The 23,057-nt window shown below is 36.0% G+C and overlaps 1 protein-coding gene across 3 annotated transcripts in view; it reads left to right on the top strand.

Annotated features, from left to right (window-relative positions):
• The window catches only part of ENDOV (endonuclease V), a 51,363-nt gene extending 31,015 nt beyond the window's left edge, over positions 1-20,348 (top strand). The window contains exons 8-9 of one of the 3 annotated variants that reach the window (XR_004233780.1): positions 6,412-6,584; positions 19,076-19,145. Coding sequence is in view for 2 of the 3 variants with exons in the window: in XM_031965591.1 (XP_031821451.1) it covers positions 6,511-6,584; positions 19,076-19,190 (189 nt within the window). In the remaining variant the exon portion in view is untranslated. Of the gene's footprint in view, positions 1-6,411; positions 6,585-19,075 lie in introns of all 3 variants that reach the window. The other 2 variants (XM_031965591.1, XM_031965592.1) reach the window with 2 other exon arrangements.
• Positions 20,349-23,057: the final 2,709 nt, after the last annotated feature.

A 23,057-nucleotide genomic window follows, 5' to 3' on the forward strand; every position in this document is an offset into this window, starting at 1 on the left:
TGGAGAGGTATTCTTCAAGTCCTTTCCTTATTTTTCTAGAAAAGAGACCAGCCCACCCTTGTTTGTGTAGGTATAAGCATCTTCAAGCAAGTCATAGAAAAAATTGACTGCTATTGTTATGGATTGAGATTCTTAGTCTTGTTTTTTGAACTACTTGTGGATGATTATACTTTATCCCTTAAGGACTTATTTAAGACTTTTCAAACCTTTTATCATAAAAACTGTATTCAACTTTTTTTCATTGGTCCCAATAAGAACTTTCAATTACATCCTATTTCCTTTTCCTTCTTCTCACTCACCTTTTATTTGTTTCACCCATTTGGTATAGCTACATCTTCAACAACTTGTTTTACTTACCTTACTTGCCGTGTTTTGACAATCATCTCATTTTCCTTCTATTTGAATGCTTTTCATCAGGTCCTTTTTTCTTAATCTTCTTACCTTGGATTGAAGATTTCCCATAAGCTCAACTTCAGTTTTGTCAGTTTATTTCCTCAAGTTTTCCCAGACTTCTCCTTTCCCAAATCCAATCTTTGGTCTTCACAAATCTAGACTTCAAAAATCTTCCTCAAAAATCTACTTTGTAGGGGAAGCTAGTTGGTGCAGTAGATAGAGCACCAGCTGTGAAGTCAGGAAGACTTGAATTCAAATCTTGTCTTAAGACACAATACTTCTTACCTGGGTGACCCTGGGCAAATCACTTAACCCCATTGCCTCAGGAAAAAAAAAAAAAAAGTCTATTTAGCTTCTAACCACTGTTATAATCCCCCCCCCCCTTTATAATTCATCTCACTTTTCCCCCTACCTCCCTTTGTCTTATCTCCTCCCTTTCCTATTTCCCTATTGAGTAAAGTAGATTTCTATACCCAATTGAGTATGTATGTGTGTGTATTCTTCCCTCTTTGAATTCTAAAAAGTGAGATTCAAGCATTGCCTACCACTCCCCACCCCCATTCCCCCCTTCATTTATAAAAGCTCTTTCTTTTGTACTTTTATGTGAGCCTCTTTCTTACCTTTTAAATTTTTTTAGATCATTCCAACATAATCCATTATAATCAGTTCTTGTATCTATATAGATTTCTTCTAACTATCCTTATATTGATAAAAATTATTAAAAATTACTTATCATTTTCCATATAGAAATGTAAACTGTTTATCTCCATTGAGTCCCTTATAATTACTTTTTCATGTTTATCTTTTTATTCTTCTCTTAAGTGTTGGGTTCAAATATCAGATTTTCTTATTCAGCTCTAATCATTTCATTAGGAATGCTTTCAAGTTCTCTGTTTCATCAGATGTTTATTTTTTCCCCTGAATGATTCTAGTCAATTTTGTTGGGTATATTATTCTTGGTTGTAAGTTGTAGACTCCTTTGCCTTCTGGAATATTTTATTCCAAGATCCTTACTTTTTTAACATGGAAGCTGCTAAATCTTTGTGATTCTGATTATTATTTCATGATATTTGAAATTTTTTCTTTTTGGCTGCTTGTAATATTTTTTTCTTTGACCTAGGGATATCTTGAATTTGGCTAGCATATCCCTTGGAATTTTTATTTTGGGATCTCTTTGGGAAGTGATAGGTGGATTCTTTCAATTTCTAGTTTATCCATTGGACCTAAGATATTGATTTGAACAGTTCTCCTTTATAATTTATTAAAATATGATGTCTAAGCTATTTTTTTGATCATGGCTTTCAGTTAGTTCAATAATTCTTCAATTAATTCTCCTCAATCTGTTTTTCAGATAAGTTGTTTTTCTAGTGAGATATTGCACTTTTTTTTCCTATTTTTTCATTCTTTTTTACTTTGGTTGATTGTTTATTGATATCTCATGCCGTCATTAACTTCCACTTCACAATTCTAATTTCTAAAGAATTATTTTCTTCATTGAATTCTTGTGCCTTTTTTCTATTTGGCCTATTATGCTTTTTAAGGAATTCTTTTCCTCAGTGACTCTTTTATCATTAGGCCAATTCTATTTTTTAAAGTGTTTTTTTCTTCAGAGTGTATGTGTGCTTTCTTTTATTGAATTGTAAATTTTCTTTTCATAATTTTATTGTATCATTCTCATTTTTTTTCATAGTTTTCCTCTGCTACTCTTATCGTTTTATCTTTCAGGAATTCTTGTTGGGCTTGTGTCCAGTTAGAATTTTTCTTTGAGGCTTTGATTGTAGCTGTTTTTACATAATTGCCTTCTTCTGAGTTTGTGTCTTGTTCTTTACTGCCACTGTAGTAGCTTTTTATGATAAAGTTGTTTTTTGTTGTTGTTGTTGTTGTTGTTTCATTACTTTTCCAGCCTTTTTCTTGACTTTGAACTTTATATTAAAGTTGGGCTCTGCCTACCTAGTGGTGGGGAAGCACTGTCCTAAGCTTTAAGCTTTTCCATAATGCTGTTTTCAGAGCTAGTTCTGGACATCTGCAAGTTTTTGGTGCTCCCAAGGTTGTGTGATATAGGGTAGTCATCACTTTCCTGGTCTGCTTCAGTCTTTACCCAGGAAGGGCCCTTGATCCCTGCAGCCACAACAAAAAAGAACCAAAACAAAATAAAACAAAACAAAACTAGTACTCCTTTGGACTAATGGCCTGGAATTTTGATCAGGTTTCCTGCTCTCCTGAACTCACAAGCCTAGTGCTTCTCTTTGCCCTGTGACTGTGATCAGAGTCTCTGCTCCCATGAGACAAGTGTTCCTCTGCTTTGGAACTAAGACCCACTATATCAGTGCCAGCTGTAGTCATAATTAGTATAAGTTCCCCTGAAATTTCTTTCTGGCCATTGTCCAACCCCTGCCTTATTGTCTCTGGGCTGAGACCTACAGCAGCTGTGGACACCAGAATGGTATCTACAATGTTTGCTACTAGTGTTGGGACTTTGTTCACTGTTCTCTGGACGGGTCCCCACCCTGTTATCACATTCTTGTGTTGACCTCTCAAATTGTCTTAGGCTGGAAAAATATTTCACTTTGACCTTTTATTGACTTTGCTGCTCCAAAACTTGAATTGAGTTTTTTTAAAGTTGTTTAGAGTTGGGAGATTTCAGCTGAATTGCTGCCTGAACTCTCTCATCTTCTGCACTATTATTTCAGATGGTCTTTAAAAGATGGGTAGGACTTTAAACAAAGATGGTAGAAGGTGGGCATTTTAAGTATAGAGAATAACTTGAGTAAAAGATAGGGAGGCATGAGATCATAAGGCATGTTCAAGAGGCAGTCCAATTTGGCTTGGAATATCAAAAATGTACAAGTATGGAGTGTGTATGTAAAGATTTAAGATGGCTTTAGATTGTGAAGGGTCTCTTAGCAAAGGATCTCACCTCATGCTTGACTGAAAATATTGAGGAAATCCATTGTTAAGTTCCTTTTCCTCTTTTTCCAGTTCTACCCTTCAGATCAACTCCTCCTTTAAACTAATATCCTTGAATTCAGGTTCTCTCTTCTACAAACTATTCTCCACTAGTTGCCAATTTGATATTCCTTTTTTTTTTTTTTAAAGAAGGATTTATTTTCTCTTACTCCCATTTTTCTTACCTCCATTGAAAAAGAAAGAATAATTTGTAATATGCACAGTCAAGGGGCAGATAGGTGGCACAGTGGAGAGGGCACCAGCCTTGAAGTCAGAAAGACCTGAATTCAAATCTGGTCTCAGACACTTAATACTTCCTATCTGTGTGACCCTGGGCAAATCACTTAACTCCAATTGCCTCAGGGGGAAAAAAAAAAGCACAGTCAAGCAAAGTAGATTCCTGAATTGGCTGCGTCCAAAAATATATATCTGATTCTTCATTTTGATTTCATCACCTCTCAGTCAGTAAGTAGCATGTTTTATCACTGGTCCTCTCAGATAGTGGTTGATCAGTGCTTTAATAAGTTGCTACATCTTTCAAAAATGTCAAATCAGTATTCCTGAGATGTCCTAATGTGTTATTCCTCTACTCAGGAAGTTTCAGTAGCTCCCCACTGACTTAAGGAAAATACAAATTCCTCAACATTTGCCTACACATCCTTCCTAGTTGTATATTACTTCTCCTCCCATGCTTTACACTCTATACAAAATTGGATTGCTTGTTCATTTTGTATAACATGCCATCTTACAGCTCTGTGCCTTTTCAGATGCCGATAATATTCTTTTTTCTGACATCTATTTCTTTGCCTCCTTTCAAGGCTCAGTTCAAGCAGCATTTCTTTCAATAAAACTTGCTGATCCCCCATATTTTTATTTTCCCTTTGCATCAACCCTTTTCTGAGTGCATGGAATGCTCTCCCTCCTGCCTTTAACCTCTTAGCTTCCTTTGCTTCTTTCCAGACTCAGTTCAAAGGCTAACTTCTGCCAAGCTTCCCTAGAATTGAGCCCTTGCCCCCTGACTCCCTAGTTATTAGAATCTTTTTTTCTATACTGCATGTACATTATATGTATTTACTTATATACATGTTGTTTTCCATACATATATACCATAAGAATATAGGCTCCTTGCCCATCAATTGGAGAATGGTTGAGTAAATTGTGGTATATGAATGTTATGGAATATTATTGTTTTGTAAGAATGAATACAGAGAGGCTTGGAAAGACTTACATGAACTGATGCTGAGTAAAATGAGCAGAACCAGGAGATCATTATATATTTCAACAAAAATACTGTATGAGGATGTATTCTGATGGAAGTGGATAATTTCAACAAAGAGAAGATCTAATTCAGTTCCAGTTGATCAATGATGGACAGAATCAGCTACACCCAAAGAAAGAACACTGGGAAATGAATGTAAACTGTGTGCATTTTTGTTTTTTGTTCTTCCCAGGTTATTTTTACCTTCTGAATCCAATTCTTCTTATGCAACAAGAGAACTGTTCGGTTCTGCACACATATATTGTATCTAAGATATACTATAACATATTTAACATATATAAGACTGCCTGCCATCTAGGGGAGGGAGGGAAGAGAAAATCTGAACAGAAGTGAGTGCAAGGAATAATCTTGTAAAAAATTACCCATGCATATGTACTGTCAATAAAAAGTTATAATGGAAAAAAAATATTTAGGCTCCTTGAGGGCAAACATTGTTTTTACCTTTCTTTGCCTTTTTTTATCTCTAGTTTTTAGCACATTGCCTGGCACATAGTAAGAACTTAATGAATGCTGATTAATTAGAAGGTGCAAAGAAAGATTCATAGGAATAGGTGTATGTGGTAAATTGGGCAGATGGGCCTAATTAAAACATGGGATTTGTTGGGAAATGATGATAGATGTTATAGTAAATAGTAAACAGTGACAGAAAACAGTTGAATCCAACATTAAAACTTCAGAGACATCTTTGATTCATTTTCCTTTGTTTCCCACATTAAATTAGTCACCATATCCTTTCTATTCCTTCTTTAAAAACGTTTCATGTTTTTAATACCTTTCTTTAGCATTCCCACTACAACTACTATAATTCAGGTTCTTTTCACCTCATGAACAGTCTGTTGCGATAGTTTTTTGTTTTTTTTTTTTTAAACCTCATATCCTTGACCACAGCATCTACTTCTAATTGGCAGTCCTTCTTGCATCTTATTGGACAATCTTCCTAAATAACAGTTCTGATCATGTCACAATTTTGCTTAAAATTTGTTAGTGGCTTCTAATAACCAACCAAATATAGTCCAGATTCTCTGGGCTAGCCTTCAAGAGTTTGAATGATATAATTCCAACCTTTTCCATTCTTATCTCCCACATTTTCTCTGCACAAACTCTGTGTGTTAGTCAAATTGTGTGCACATATCCTTCAAATACATCTTGTGTTTTTCTGTCTCATCACCCTTACTTCTGCCATTCCCTATGCTTGGAATACCCTCCCCTCAATCATCATTATTTTCACCTGTTGGAATCCAGTGAAATTTATCTTTTGAGGTTCCATTAAAATGTTTATGAAGCCTTGGATTTCCCAAATCAGAAAACACCCCTCTCACCTCTAAACTCTCATTGTACTTTTCTCATGCTTCTCTTATGGCACTTAAAACATTCTTTATACAAGGATGAGTTAGTAACTAGGGTGAATTTAAAGATATCTTTAAAATGTTTTATTTCAAAAGCATGAACAAAAATGTTGCCAGCTTTTTATTTGCAGAAATTATGAATACTACATGTTTAGATGAAAATATGTAATGTCTGAAAAATAAAAAAATCACTTTGTCTATTAACTCTTCCTTATTTTATGCCCTAGTTCAATAATTAGCACCTAAAGGTAAGACTCTTCAAGTGTCTTACACATACTAAATATTAAATAATATTCTTTGAATGAATGGATTAATGTATGAATGAATGTTGGAGAAAACTAAATTTTCTAACTCATCTACTCCCAGATTATACTGTCTTACTTTACTTAATCATTATCAAACATACAATGAGTCAACATCTTAATCTTTTGTTTTTGTTTGCTAAAGTTAGGAAAAAACCTGTTCTTGGAAAGAAGTCAGAAGATTCAGAATTTCAACTAGTTCTACCTCTTTTCTACTTTTGTTCAACTTAAACATATATTTCAGGCAGACATTCGGTCCCGAGAATATATCCGGAGGACTCCTGAATGTGCCAATACACAGGAATCAGGGCAAGAAAGGTAGGTAGGATATGAATGAGAATTTATGACTAGATTCTTCTTACTCCTATCCTTCCACAGGGAAATGACCGTACTTGCCCTGTTATGGGGTAATTGCATTAAAAAGCCAGCCAGGCTCATATCTAAGGTAAAGAGAAAATTGCCTCAAATTTATAAGAATACAAGCCATTCTCCAATTGATAAATGATCAAAGGATGTGAACTGACAATTTTCAGATAAAGAAATTAAAACCATTTCCAGTCATATGAAAAGGTGCTCTAAATCATTGATCAGAGAAATGAAAATTAAGACAACTCTAAGGTACTACTGTACACCTGTCAGATTGGCTGAGGTGACAGGAAAAGATAACGATGAATGTTGGAGAGGATGTGGGAAAACTGGGATACTAATACATTGTTGGCAGAATTGTAAACTGATGTAATCATTCTTAAGAGCATTATGGAACTATGCCCAAAGGACTATCAAACTATGCATACCTTTTGATCCAGAAATGTCTCTACTGGGCCTGTATCCCAAAGAGATCATAAAAGAGGGAAAAGGACCCACATGTGCAAAAATGTTTGTAACAGCCCTTTTTGCCATGAATTGAAAACTAAGTGGATGCCCATTAGTTGGAGAATGGCTGAATAAGTTATGGTATATGAATGTTATGGAATACTATTGTTCTCTAAGAAATGACCAACAGGATGATTTCAGAGAGGCCTGGAGAGACTTAGATGAACAGATGCTAAGTGAAGTGAGCAGAACCAGGAGATCATTGTACACAACAACAAGATTAGATGATGATTAATTCTGATAGACGAGGCTCTTTTCAACAGTGAGGTGGTTTAGGCCAGTTCCAATGAGTGTGGATCCACAACATAGTTTTCACTCTGTTATTATTGTTTGCTTGCATTTTGTTTTCTTTCTCATTTTTTTTCTTTTTGATCTGATTTTTCTTGTACAGCATGATAGTTGTGGAAATATGTATAGAAGAATTGCACATATTTAACATATATTGGATTATTTGCCATCTAAGGAAAGGAGTGGGGAAAAGGAAGAGAGAAAAAAAAATTGAAACACAAGATTTTTCAAGGATGAGTGTTGAAAACTATCTATATGTATGTTTTGAAAATAAGAAGCTTTATTAAAAAAGGGAGGGAGGGGAAGAGCCAGCCAGGGTTAGTGCCCAAAAAGTGATAATTATATAGATTTGCTTTGTTCCACCTCTCTCCATGGAATGTTGAAGTTCAAGGTGGTACTACAATGGGAGACTAGGCCAATAACAGTTTGGAGGTTTTAGAATGGGCCATGCAACAATAGACTAGCTAGCTCCTTTGTGGGAATCCAAATGGGACTGTGGTTGCCATGGAGAGAGTGAGCAGCTTAGCACCTCCACAGTGGCAGTCAGGCCAACTGAATTCATAGGCCTTCAGAGCTTTTAGAGCAAGAAAGTACCTTAGCAGTTATCTGGTCCAACTCCTTCATTTTTCAGGTGAGGAAACTGAAAGTTAGAAAGATTAAGTGACTTGTCTTAGAGCACCCTGACAGTATATAGAAGATTGAAGATGGGGATAAAGATCCTCAAACTCTAATCCTGGGCTTTTTTCACACAGCACCCCACTGCCTCCTCCCATTGGTAGCACTGCCACCAATCTGCTATGTGACATAATACAAATACTCCCAGAACTTCTTGCATCAGAAGCTTGTTTATCCCCTGTCTTTAAGAGGGCTAAGCCCTCTTTATCGTTTCTATTTAAAGATTTCTAGGCAAAGGAGGTTCCCTCATTTTCCTAGATAATTTGATCCAAAGCCTTGCTACCTCCTATCTTGCATTTAATTTTTTCTGCTAAACAGTTCCTAAGACAGGATACTTTGAGATCCTGAAACGAACAGTACTGTCAAGCTAAGATAGTTGCATTCTCATAGTGCTGGGTGTTAGACACAATATTTATGAAAGTAAGATGTAACCCTTTGGGACGTTGAGCATTTTCAATGAAGAGTAGTGGATTGTGCCAAATGAGTGGGATAAAATCATTGCTGTGGTTGAATCAAATGAGATAATGGGCAAGAGAGAAAGCTTAATTTCTCTCCTTTCATTTTTCTCCTGATTTTCTTTTCATGACAAGGAGAATAATCCTTTAGATTTGAAAGGATAGAGCAAAAAAAAAAAATGACTAAAAGGAAATTGAAACCAAAGAAAAGATGGAAAATAGTAAGAAAGCATCTAGTTGCCTCTTGATGAGTTCACTTTAAAAGTTCAGGACAAACTATTTCCCAGAATACTGAAAGAACTGGCAGATGTCATTATCGAGCCACTTCCAATGATATTTGTAAGATCATGGAGAACTGGAGTGCCACAGGACTCTCCTTCCTTCTGTTTTCCTTTCTTCCCCTCACTTCCCTCTTCTTCTGTCCATTACTCTACTTTCTCCTTCCTCTTCCCTTCTCAATACCATAAGTTGCCCCAGTTTTCAAAGATAGAACAGTCTCTTTACATTACAAATCAGTGGACTTAACAGAGTTATAAAATATCCTAAAGAAATCCTTTTTATAATATACTCAACAAGTGGTCATCTAGCTTCTGCCTAAAGAGTTCCCTAGAGGAAGGGGAAATTCACCATGTGCTGTGAGGAAGCACTTTCATTTCTACTTCTGGGAAGTGTTGAGAGGGTATCTTAAATCAGGTTTAAATTACCTCTTTCAAACTTCAGCCTACTGCTCTTTGTAATATTTTCTGGGATCAAAAAGAAAGTCTATACTCTCTACACATGATAACCCTTTGGATATTTGGAGCTATCTCTTATGCCTCTTTGAGTCTTTTTAAAAAATTCTCAGTTCCTTCAAGTGATCTTATATGACATAAACTCTAGATTCCTCACATCTTGGTAGTACTTCTACAAACAAGTCTCCAACTTATCAATGTCCTTCATAAACTATGGCACTCAGACCCAAATATAGTGTTCTAGATGATACCTGATAGGTCAGAGTTCAGTGAAATTACTACATGCCTCTTCCTGGAAGCTATGCCTCCCAATATATCCCAATATCTCATTTGCCTTTTTTGGCTACTACCTCACATTGTGGACTTATGTTGAGTTTGCAGTCTCCTGAAACCTTATTTCATTTTAGAGAAACTGCTGCCTAGCTATGCATGTGTGTCTTATATTTCTGAAGCTGACTTTTTTGTATCTGAGTTCAAGACTTTTCATTTATCTTTATTTAATTTCATCTTAATGGATTTGGCCCCCTGTTCTAGACTTTTTGGATCTTGACATTTGGATCTTGACTGTTATCCAGTGTGTTAGCTCTCATTTCCAGCTTTGTGTAATCTGCAGACTTGCCACCTCTATTTTTATCCAAGTTATTGATTAAAATGTTTATCAAGTAGAGGACTAAGAACAAATCTTCAAGATACTTGACCAAAAATCTCCTAACAACTTTTTTCTTGAATCCATTTTTTTCTCCAGTAATACATTATTTTTCCAAATATATGCAAAGAGTTTTTAACATTCATCTTTGCAAAACTTGTGTTCCACATTTTTCTCCCTCCCTTCCCTCATACCTCCTCAAGACAGCAAGCAATTACATATAAGTTAAACATGTGAAATTAATTTTTTTATTAAAGCTTCTTATTTCCTTTTTTCTTTTTTTAAATAATTATAACTTTTTATTGGAAGAATCCATGTCTAGGTAATTTTTTTTACAACATTATCCCTTGCACTCACTTCTGTTCTGACTTTTCCCCTCCCTCCCTCGACCCCTTCCCCCAGATGGCAGTCTTATACATGTTAAATATGTCACAGTATATCCTAGATACAATATATGTGTGCAGAACTGAATAGTTCTCTTGTTACACAGGAAGAATTGGATTCAGAAGGTAAAAAATAACACAGGAAGAAAAACAAAAATGCAAACAGTTTACATTCATTTCCCAGTGTTCTTTCTTTGGGTGTAACTGCTTCTGTCCATCATTGATCAATTGAAACTAAGTTAGATCTTCTCTTTGTCAAAAAAATCCACTTCCATCAGAATACATCCTCATACAGTATCGTTGTTGAAGTACATAATGATCTCCTGGTTCTGCTCATTTCATTTAGCATCAATTCATGTAAGTCTCTCCAAACCTCTCTGTATTCATCCTGCTGGTCATTTCTTCAGAACAATATTATTCCATAACATTCATATACCACAGTTTATTCAACCATTCTCCAATTGATGGGCATCCATTCATTTTCTAGTTTCTAGCTACTACAAACAGGGCTTCCACAAACATTTTGGCACATACAGGGCCCTTTCCCTTCTTTAGTATCTCTTTGGGATATAAGCCCAGTAGTAACACTGCTAGATCAAAAGGTATGCACAGTTTGATAACTTTTTGGGCATAATTCCAGATTGCTCTCCAGAATGGTTGGATTCGTTTACAACTCCACCAACAATGCATCAGTGTCCCAATTTTCCCACATCCCCTCCAACTTTCATCATTATTTTTTCCTGTCATCTAGCCAATCTGACAGGTGTGTAGTGGTATCTCAGAGTTGTCTTAATTTGCATTTCTCTGATCAATAGTGATTTGGAACACTTTCATATGAGTGGAAATAGTTTCAATTTCATCATCTGAAAATTGTCTTCATATCCTTTGACCATTTATCAATTGGAGAATGGCTTGATTTCTTATAATTAGAGTCAATTCTCTATATATTTTGGAAATGAGGCCTTTATCAGAATCTTTAACTGTGAAAATGTTTTCCCAGCTTGTTGCTTTCCTTCTAATCTTGTTTGCATTAGTTTTGTTTGTACAAAGGCTTTTTAATTTGATATAATCAAAATTTTTTATTTTGTGATCAATAATGATCTTTAGTTCATCTTTGGTCACAAATTCCTTCCTTCTCCACAAATGAGAGGTAAACTATTCTATGTTCCTCTAATTTATTTATAATCTCATTCTTTATGCCTAAATCATGGACCCATTTTGATCTTATCTTGGTATAGGGTGTTAAGTGTGGGTTCATGCCTAATTTCTGCCATACTAATTTCCAGTTTTCCCAGCAGTTTTTGGCAAGTAATGAATTCTCATCCCAAAAGTTGGGATCTTTGGATTTGTCAAACACTAGATTGCTATAGTTAACTATTTTGTCTTGTGAACCTAACCTATTCCACTGATCAACTAATCTATTTCTTAGCCAATACCAAATGGTTTTGGTGACTGCTGCTTTATAATATAGTTTTAGATCAGGTACAGCTAGGCCACCTTCATTTGATTTTTTTTTTTCATTAATTCCCTTGAGATTCTCAACCTCTTGTTCTTCCATATGAATTTTGTTGTTATTTTTTCTAGATCATTAAAATAGTTTCTTGGGAGTCTGATAGGTATAGCACTAAATAAATAAATAGATAGTATTGTCATCTTTATTATATTCACTTGGCCTATCCAAGAGCGCTTAATATTTTTCCAATTATTTAAATCTGACTTTATTTGTGTGGAAAAGTGTTTTGTAATTTTGCTCATATAATTCCTGACTTTTCTTTGGTAGATAGATTCCCAAGTATTTTATGTTATTGACAGTTATTTTGAATGGAATTTCTCTTTGTATCTCTTGCTGTTGAATTTTGTTGGTGATGTATAAAAATCCTGAGGATTTATGTGGATTTATTTTGTATCTTGCAACTTTGCTAAAATTAAGAATTATTTCTAATAGCTTTTTAGTAGAATCTCTGAGGTTCTTTAAGCATACCATCATATCATCTGCAAAGAGTGATAATTTGGTTTCCTCATTACCTACTCTAATTCCTTTAATCTCTTTCTCGACTCTAATTGCTGAGGCTAGTGTTTCTAATACAATATTGAATAATAATGGTGATAGTGGGCAATCTTGTTTCACTCCTGATTTTACTGGGAAAGGTTCCAGTTTTTCTCCATTCCATATGATGCTTACTGACAGTTTTAAATATATGCTCCTTACTATTTTAAGGAAAAGTCCATTTATTCCTATCCCCTCAAGTGTTTTTATTAGGAATGGATGTTGGATTTTATCAAATGTAAAGCTTCTTATTTTCAAAACATATGCAGAGGTAGTTTTTAACATTCATTTTTTTTTTTTTTTGGCTGAGACATTTGGGGTTAAATGACTTGCCCAGGGTCACACAGGAAGTGTTAAGTGTCTGAGGTCAGATTTGAACTCAGATCCTCCTGACTTCAGGGCTGGTCCTCTATCCACTACACCAACTAGCTGTCCCTAACATTCACCTTAGCATAACTTTGTGTTCCAAATGTTTTACCCCCAGATGACAGTCAATCCAATATATTTAAACATGTACAATTCATCTCCTCCCTAGATGACAGTTAATCCAATATATTTAAACGTGTACAATTCATCTATATATATATTTCCACAAATATCATATTGCACAAGAAAAATCAGATCAAAAAGGAAAAAAAATGAGAAAGAAAACAAAATGCTAGCAAACAACAACAGAAAGAATGAAAATACTATGTTGGGATCCACACTCAGTCCCCACAGTCCTCTCTCTGAGTGTAGATGGCTCTCTCCATCACAAGAAATTGGAACTGGTCTGAATCTTCTCTTTGTTAAAGAGCCACGTCCACCCGAATTGATCATCATATAGTCTTACTGTTACTATGTACAATGTTGGCCTGGTTCTGTTCATTAGCTTCAGTTCATATAAGTAAGTCTCTCCAGGCCTCTCTGAAATCATCCTCCTGATCATTTCTTATAGAACAATAATATTCCATAACATTCATATACCATAATTTATTTAGCCATTCCCTAATTGATGGGCATCCACTCAGTTTCCAGTTTCTTGCCATTACAAAAAGGGTTGCCACAAACATTTTTGCACTTGTGTGGGTCCCTTTCCCTCAAATATGTGCAATTCTTCTAAACATATTTTTGTATTTGTCATTCTGTATAAGAAAAATTGGATCAAAAGGGAAAAAACCAACCAAACAACAACAAAAAGGTGAAAATACCATGCTTTAATCCACATTCAGTCTCCATAGTTCTCTCTGAATGTGCATGGCATTTTCCATCCCAAGACTATTGGAATCGCCTTGAATCACTTCCTTGTTGAAAAGAGCCAAATCCATCAGTTATGTCTCACTTCACTTCATTTAGCATCAGTTCGTGTAAGTCTTTCCACTTTTCTGATATTAGCTTGCTCATCATTTCTTAGAGAACAATAATATTCTAATACATTCATATTACTGTGACTTAATCAGCATCCACTCAATTTCCAGTTCCTTGCCATTACAAAAAGGGCTGCTACAAACATTTTTGCACATGTAGATCTTTTTTCCCTTTTTTTATAATTTCTTTGGGATTCAAATCCAGTATTGAGACTGCTGGATCAAAGGCATGCACAGTTTTATAGCCCTTTAGGCATAGCTGAATCTATCTTTAATTGTATTATTGTCTAGTTCATATCTATTTCACTCAACAGAACAGTACATATTCAAAAAGATCAAAAGTTTTGCTAAATTGAAGTAGACCATGTCCTTTATCTTTCATCTACTAGTTTAGTAATTGTCAAAAGAAAAAAAATAAGATTGTATATGATCTGTTCTTTTGTTTTCTTAATTTTTTTTTCTGATTGCACGTAAAGACATATTTCAGCATTCACTTAAAAAAATTTGAGTTCCAAATTTTTTCCTTCTTTCCTTCAACTACCCCATTAAATGGCAAACAATTTGATATAGATTATGTACACGTAAAACATATTTCTGTATTAATTATATTGTGAAAGAAGAAACATCAAAAGGAAAAAAAATTAAAAAGAAAGTAAAAATAATATGTTTCAATCTGTATTCAGACTCCATCAGTTCTTTCTCTTGATGTGGATAGCATTTTTCACCATGAATCCTTTGAGTTTGTCTTAGAGCATTGTATTATTAAAAATAGTATATTTGATTGTGGTATAGGTTGCTGTTATGGTGTACAATGTTCTCATTCTGCTCACTTCACTTTGCATCAGTTCATATAAGTCTTCTAAATTTTTTTCTGAAATCATTTGCTTATCCTTTCTTACAGCAAAATATATTCCATTACATTCATATATCACAACTCTTTCAGCCATTTTCCAATTGATGGGCATCCCCTCAATTTCCATTTTTGCCACTGCAGAAAAAAACCCTATAAATAGTTTTGTATAAGTAGGCACTTTTCTGGTTTTTGTGATCTCTTTGGGATACAGACCTACTAGTGGTATTGCTGGAAATTTTTATTTTTTTTTTCTAATTTTTTTTTTACTTGCATGCTCGATTCTTTGATCTGCTCTTTTTCTATTTTATTGATGTCTGAGTTTAGAGAGAGACAATTTCCTCTAACTTCTGCTTTGGCTTCATCTCATAAATTTTGGTATGTTGTCTCATTATTATCCTTCCCTTTAATGAAATTATCGGTTATTTCTATGATTTGTTTCAATCAGGATTATTTGGTTTCCAATTAATTTTAAATCTTTTCTTTCCAGTGCTTTTTATTGAATGTACTTATTGTATTATGATCTGAAAAGGAAGCATTCAGTATTGGCTTCCTATATTTGATTGTGAGGTTTTTTAATGCCTTAATTCATGATCAGTTTTTGTGTAAGTGCAATGCACTGCTGAGAAAGAATTTTATTATTTTTCCTTTCATTCAGTTTTCTCCTTAGGTCCATCATATGTAACTTTTCTAAAATTCTACTAAACCTCTTTAATTTCTTTCTTTTTTATTTTGTGGTTAGATTTATCTAGTACTGAAAAGGAAAAGTTGAGGTCTGCTATTAGTATAGTTTTACCATCTATTTCCTCCTATAATTCACTTAACCTTCTTCTTTAGGAATTTGGATGCTACATTGCATAAAAAAAGATTATATGGTGATTAAATTGGTCATGTAATTATATAAAATATTGCTAAATTTTCATTTGAATATTTAAAAAATTTGGATGTTATACTGTTGGAATCCTTACAAAGTGTTAAGTCATTAGAATTGTTAGAGACAATAATTATCTAATTTAGCATGGTTCAATATGATTGATCTGATCCTACAAGGAGATGTTATAGGCCAGAACTTGAAACAAGGTACTAAGTGGAATTGAGGAGACAATGTTTAAATCTAGTTTAGAATTGATTTAATCCTACAACAAATAATGGTTTCCCAGTGATATAATGATTGGTGTGTACTCAATGTACAGCATATAAGCAAGAAGTTCTCAGGGCCAGGGACAGAAGCCCACTCTTGGAGGCGGAGACAGAGTCATTCCATATTCCACCTTTGTGCTGGCTGGAGACATTCGGAGGAAGCTAGGGGCTGAAGCTCAAGATTTTAAAGGGCACAATAAAGGACTGGATTTTAACTCCTGGCTGCGTTTGAAGTGATTGTTACTTTGAACTGAAACTAAGTCTGCTTCCAGAAACCTCCCCAAGAAACCTGCTCACAGAGAACCATCATATATATTAGAAAAAGAAGAACACCACATTATACTACTTGCATATACATTTAGTGTTGACGTTACTTCTTTATCTCTTTTAATTAGATCTGTTTTTGCTTTTGTTTTGTCTGAGATCATGATTACTATTCTTGCTTTTAAAAATTTCACCTGAAGCATAATAGATTCCACTTCACTCCCTTACCTTTAATCTGTGTGTGTCTCTCTGCTTCAAATATATTTTTTGTAAACAAACTAACAAAAAACCAACATATTGTAGCATTCTCTGGTTTTTATTCCACTCTGCTATTCATTTCTGTTTTATGGATGAGTTCATCCATTTGCACTCACTATTTGATTACCAACTGTATTTCCCTCCATTCTATTTTTCCTACTGTTTATCTTTCTCTCTGCTTTCTCCCTTTCTTCCTTATCTTTGTTTTGCTTCTGACCACTGTCTTCTCCAATCTGCCTTGCCTTCTGTCAGTTTCCCCTGCCTTTTCTTACTTTCTTCTCTTCATACTTCCCTATAAAGGTAAGAGAGATTTCTATACCAAACTATACTCAACTATAAGGTTCAAGGGATGCTCATTGCCCTCCTCTCCCATTTCCCCCATTATAATAGGTCTTTCTCATCTCTTCATGCAAGATAATTTATCTCTTGCCTTCCTTCTACACCCAATGTAATGATTTATCTCACTCCTTAATTTTTTAGGGGGGAGGTATATTATCCCATCAAAGTCATGTTTGTACTCTCTATGTATACTACTTTCAACTGCCATAATAGTGATATCATTCTTAAGAGTTCCCTATATTCCCATGTAGGGGAAACAAGCAGTTTAGCTTTATTGAATTCCTTATGTTTTATCTTTCCTTTGTACCTTTTAATGTCTCTTGAGTCCTGTATTTGGAGACCAGATTTTTTGTTCAACTCTGGTTTTTCCTTCAGGAATACTTAAAAAGTCTTCTACTCCTTTGAACATCCATTTTACCCCCTGAAAGATTCTTCTCAGTTTCACTGCATAGGCTCTTGGTTATAATTCTTGCTCCTTTGCCTTTCAGAATATCATATTCCATGCCCTCTGATTCTTAGAAACTTTAAAATCCTATGTAATTCTGACTATGGCTTCATGATATATGGATTTTTTTCTTTCTGGCTGCTTACAACATTTTTTCCTTGTTCTGGGAGTTCTGGAGTTTGGCTATAATATTCCTGGAGGTTTTCATTTGGGGATCTCTTTTAGTGGGTGATTGGTGGTTTTTTTTTTAATTGCTATTTTAATCTGTGGTTCTAGGATATCAGAGCAATTTTCTTTGATATTTGTTGTTCTTTTAGTTGTTTTTCACTTGTATCCAACTCCTCGGGACCATTTTGGGATTATCTTGACAAAGATACTAGAGGTATTTGCCATTTCCCTCTCAGATCATTTTACAGATGAAGAAACTGAGACAAATAGAGTTAAATTACTTTCCCAGAGTCACATAACTAGTAAGTAGAACCTCAGCCCTGAAGTTAGGAGGCCCTGAATTCAAATCTGGCCTCAGATACTTAACACTTGTTACCTGTGTGACCCTGGGCAAATCATTTAAGCCCAATTGCCTTGCAAAACAAACACAACAAACAAAAATGAATGTGTTCTGCATTAGGGAGGTGATAGTCCTGCCATCCTCTGCCTTTCTTAGCCATCCTCAGGTGGAGGATGGTGTCTAGGTTTGGGTATGTTCAGAAGGCAACCAAGGTGGTAAAGAGCCAATAAAGGCATTCTATATGAAGATAATTAACATTTGTCTTGTTTTAAACTGTTGCATAATGCTTTTTTGTGTGTGCTCTCATTTCAAAGTTAATTGAAGGAACTGGGAATGTTTAGCATGCTCTTAACTAGGTCTTAAAAAATGTAGGACATGATAATTCTTTCTAATGAGAGGCTTTATCTCTTTCAAAGTTTTGTCTCCTTTCCTGGGGCCCGGTTAGCTTTCTTAAAGGCCTTCTGGAGTCTTGATTTCAGTGGAGAAAATGAAGGAGGAGAGCCCCACCAAGATGGTGTGAGATGGGATGAATGAATCTGAGTCCAAGGGCTTGTGCGTCAGTCTCCAGTGCATTTGTCTTCCTCCAAGCCTCTCAGTCCCCCAGGAGAGCTACCAGGAGCCTGACTGAAGAACCAATGAATCTCTCTCCTTGGTTCTGAGAGTTTGAGCTCCCACCTATTTTCTCTGCCCTCTGAATGAATCTAGCCGAGGCTCCCAGCTCATATGCTCTACACTGAGTATAAACCAATCATTATATCGCTAGGAAACCATTATTTGTTGTAAGATTAAATCAATCATACTGAACTTAGAGAACTATTAAGCACCATGCTAAACTAGATAACCATTGTATTTATCAGTTCCACTGAGTTAGAACCTTGTAAGAATCCTTACTTCAAGTTCAGAGTCCATAACAATGATTGGAGAGGGAAATGGCAAGTCCCTCTAGTATCTTTGTCAAGTTCCTCATCTGTAAAATGGGGACACATTGAAAAAGGAAATGACAAACCACTCTAATATCTTTGCCAAGAAAATCCCAGTGATGTAGAATCAGATACAAATGAACAACAACTAATTACTAATTTTACTAATTACTAATTTACTAACAAAGTTTAAGAGGCAGATTTCAGTCCTATATAATAGTAATTATAATTTATCAATAAAGTGGAATGAACTGTCTCAGGAAATACTGATAAAGGCTGATTGACTATTTGTTGGGGGGTATTGTAGAGAGGATTCCTATTCATGGAAGAAGAATATCATATGATCTCTGCAGTTCCCTTCGGTTCTGGTTCTGTAACTCAGCTAGCTTTGTGCTGTGTGCCTGCCATATACCCCTTACTTCTCTGTCTAGTCTTGCACCCATCCTACCTAACTTCTCATCATTGCTGACTACCAGTTTTCAGGTGATAGCTAGTTGTTTGCTGGTGGAACAAAGACTGAAATTCCCCAATTCATTTCACTTTCCATAAATAGATTGAAAGTAACTCCTTAGATGCTTCATTGTGCTAATTAGGGATTACTCTCAAATGTCCTTATATTTTTTTCTGGTCCTTCTTTTCAGGGGTCATGAGGGAATGAGAAAGAAGCAGAGCCCAACTTTGTCCCCTTCAAGAAGCTTAGAAGAGTCTGCAGGAGAGGAGAGACCTGAGAATCCCAGCCCAGGACTTCATTCATAGCTGTGTAACCTGGGGATCAAGCTTCTGTGATGCTGTTATTGGGAGCGAAGGATGAAAAGAGAATAGAACATTGTGAAAATTCTGAACATCTTTCTCTGGCAGACTGGTCAAAGGAAAAGACAATTATGTAGAACCAAATTCTCACTTTCAGGACATGTCTTATAAGAACTCAGTACTTTATGTGATTTCAGAAGCTTGAATAATTACATGAGTTTAGCTTTCCAGTCATGATGGAAGACTTTTGCACCAGGCAGTGTGTGTCACCCATGTGCTCACAGACACTAGGGATGACTCAGTATTTGAATGATTCAGGGCCTTTAAAATACTACCTGTCACAGGATATAACACAGACCACCTAACTTGTGATAGCACTTACACTAGGCTAGTTTTTCCTTAAAAGGTGTTGAAATGGCCCTGGAGACTTAGTTGGCCAGGAGACCAAGGCTTAAAAACAATCTTCACTTCCTGGTAGTGTGAATCCACAAAGCCAGCACTTTTGAGGAACAGCACCCAACTGAACTCTTTCCCTGTGGTTGCTAAGTATAAACCCATTTTTAAAACTATTAACTGTTGGATAACTGTAACCTATTAATTTTACTTTAATTCTGAACTGGAAGCTCCAGCCTGGCCTGAATCATGCCTAGCCTACAACACTACCTTAACACCATCATGCCTGTGGTCACGCAGCCTGAGGAACAGCTAGTCCATGTGTTCAGCAGAAGACAGATTTCAAGAAGGCAGAGAGCCAACCTCTCTCTGGAAAACTTGTGAGGCTTTTTTTTTTTTTTTTTTTTTTTAAATTTGGAGACAAGAAGTAGGACTCACTTTTAAAAGAAAAAATTCAAATTAAAAAAATGATGACCCAACTCCCATCAAACCCATTGTTCCCTGAATGACTTGTGTCTCTTGCCCAGCTTTCTGCCTCTTGCTCAAGCTCTGTTAAGAAACCGTGGACCAGCCCAACCCATTCACCAAGCCTGGCCAATCTGTAGCATCTCATAAACACATCGAGGGAGGGGAGAAGAGAAAGTTACCTAATCATCAGCTCTTGCTGGCTCCAACAGACTGAAAGAGGGTGCTGTGGGTGGGTGGGAAATACACAGAGGGAGCTGTACCTGCCAGCAATCTGCTTAGTGAATAAAGTCCTAGTCTCTCCTACCTGAGAATGGATTTTTAGGCACTTAAGAGGCAGCAGACTCAGCTGTCGTGGACAAAGTTCCTGTTCTTAGAATATCAGGGTCAATATAACCCCTTGCTTCCTTCACTTGTGACTATATGTATTCTATTGTTTTCTTCACCTTGTTCCTTCCCTCTGGCCCATCACCCAGCCCCAGAGTTCTGGCTCCAGAACTCATTTCCACAGTACAAACTTGGCTTTACTTTTGTAGTTTGGCCAGAGCTTTCCTAGACCTGATAAATATAAAGATTAATAACCTGCTCTGATGCCTGAAATAGTTGCATTAACCTTCTTGGAGTTGTTTTGTCACCCCAAGAGGCAAACTAGAAGAAATCCCTCAGATGAAGGGTGTGAAGGTGGGATGTGGATGCTGGTGGAGGCAGAGCCAGAAGAAAAGGGAAACTCTGAGTAGCTCAGTGCCAGCAGCTGGTGCCTGTGCTAAGCAGCCTTCCATCCTCCATGTTAACTGCATAGCAAAGTTATGCTTTGCTCATCCCCAGAATCAACAGTGCCTGTCCTGCCAGCCTGGAGCTGCAAAGCTTTGGTTTTGTACTATGGGATCTACTTTGACGCCCAACTCACTGAAGTGCTGGAACTGCTCTGTTTCTCTCCTTATTCTTTCTAACTCCATGTCCCAGATTTCTCTTAATGAATAACACATTTTTGTTAAAAGCTCTCCTAGGAGTAGCGAGAAGTTTGTTTTGTTAAACTTTCATCTTTGACTCATTCTAACCTCCCTGAGAATAAATGATTTATGAGTTTCATTTAACAGATAGGGAAACTGAGGATCAGGGCAGAAGACTTGCCTGAGACCCCCCCAGAGAATAAGGGTTGGATCTGGGGTTTTAACTCTTCCCCTTCAGTGTTCATCTTGTCATTTCCCCCCCTCCCCCCATTTTAAATGAAGTTTAATGATGGGAAGTGAGTTATTGTCTTTAAAAATAGACTTCTTCAGTGGACTGAAGAAATGTGAAGAAACGAGAAAATGAAAAAGGGAAATTTTGTGTCTAGGGAATGATGCTATTCCCATTTTCTCCTCTTTCCTGGATTTCTCAATCATTCTTTTGTGAAATCTCTTTATCAGGTTTCAGGGTGTGGGAGATTGGGATGGGAAAAGTGTAAATTTGAAGGGAAGTTTGAGCCTCTCTCTAGGAGTACTATATTTCCTCCCATATTGAACATGTAAAGTTGCTTTCACACTCCTAGTTGGGAGCTGGAAAATGGTCATGAAAAACATATGTTGTGTGATTAAAGACTGTAGTCTCTCAGATATCCCTAAAGCCTCTACTTGGTGAACAGGATAGATAGAATAAGAGGAATTGGGGCCTCCTTTATAAGCCTTTCCTTTGGTTTCAAGAGACTTCTCTGTCTTAACGAAATCCTGCCCCACTTGAGGCAAATGGCTTGGATTCAGGTCGTTTTTACATTTTAACTTCTCCTGCCAGACATCATGTCTTTCAACCCACCTACAGTAATATATTCTTCCTTTCACTTGGTTGCATCTTCCCTTTCTCTTCTCTGTGCATTTCTTAACTCCATTGCCCCTCATATAGTTTCTGATTTTCCCTTGGCAGATGGATTCCGAATATTTTATACTATTGGTAGTTACTTTAAATGGAATTTCTCTTTGTAAGTCTAAGGTTGGATTTTGTTAGTGATATATAAGAATGCTGATGACTTATGTGGGTTTATTTTGTATCCTGCAACTTTGCTAAAGGTGTGGATTATTTCTAATAGCTTTTTAGTAGAATCTCTGGGATTCTCTTAGTATACCATCATATCAGCAAAGAGTGATAACTTGGTTTCCTCATTACCTACTCTAATTCCTTTAATCTCTTTTTCAACTCATTGCCAAAGCTAGCATTTCTAATACAATATTGAATAGTAATGGTGATAGTGGGCAACCTTGTTTCACTCCTGATCTTATTGGGAATGGTTCCAGTTGATCCCCATTACATATGATACTTACTGATGGTTTTAAATAGATGCTACTGATTATCTTAAGGAAAAGTCCATTTATTCCTATACTCTCAAGTATTTTTAATAGGAATGGATGTTGGATTTTATCAAATTCTTTTTCTGCATCTATTGAGATGATCATATGGTTTTTGTTAATTTGGTTATTAACATGGTCAATTATACTAATAGTTTCCTAATATTAAACCAGCCCTGCATTTCTGGTATAAATCCTACTTGATCTCCATTACCCTTCTACTTGTTTCCCTGCTTCCACTTTTCCTTTTTTTCTTCCACCATTTATCTTTCCTCTTCTCTCTCCTCCCTTCTCCCCTCCCCTCTTTTTTATTTCCCCTTTCCCTTTCTTTTCTTCCCTCTAGCTCTCCTTCCCTCTCCTTTGTCTTCCTGAAATACCGTAAGTAATTATAATAGTTAACATTTGATATCACTTTAGGTTTGATACATATACATAAGATCAGGAATTTCCTAAAAGCCAAGGTCTCTGAGGCAACTCAAACTGTTGTACTTTACCAGACTAATTTTCCTTCCCAACATTTATGATTCAGATAAGAAAACCCTCGTAAGTGCATAAAACTCACCAGGCTTGCCTCTTTCTGCCTTGCTAGTTGATCTGAAGTTCTGCCAAGTCCCTTAGAACTGTCCTTGTCTATTGAGCCTTGTAAACCTCCAAGGCCAATGCCTGAAGCAACTTCCTAGACCATAAAAGCCTTAGT

This window comes from Sarcophilus harrisii, chromosome 4 (assembly GCF_902635505.1).
Source record: "Sarcophilus harrisii chromosome 4, mSarHar1.11, whole genome shotgun sequence".
Lineage (NCBI taxonomy): Eukaryota > Metazoa > Chordata > Mammalia > Dasyuromorphia > Dasyuridae > Sarcophilus > Sarcophilus harrisii.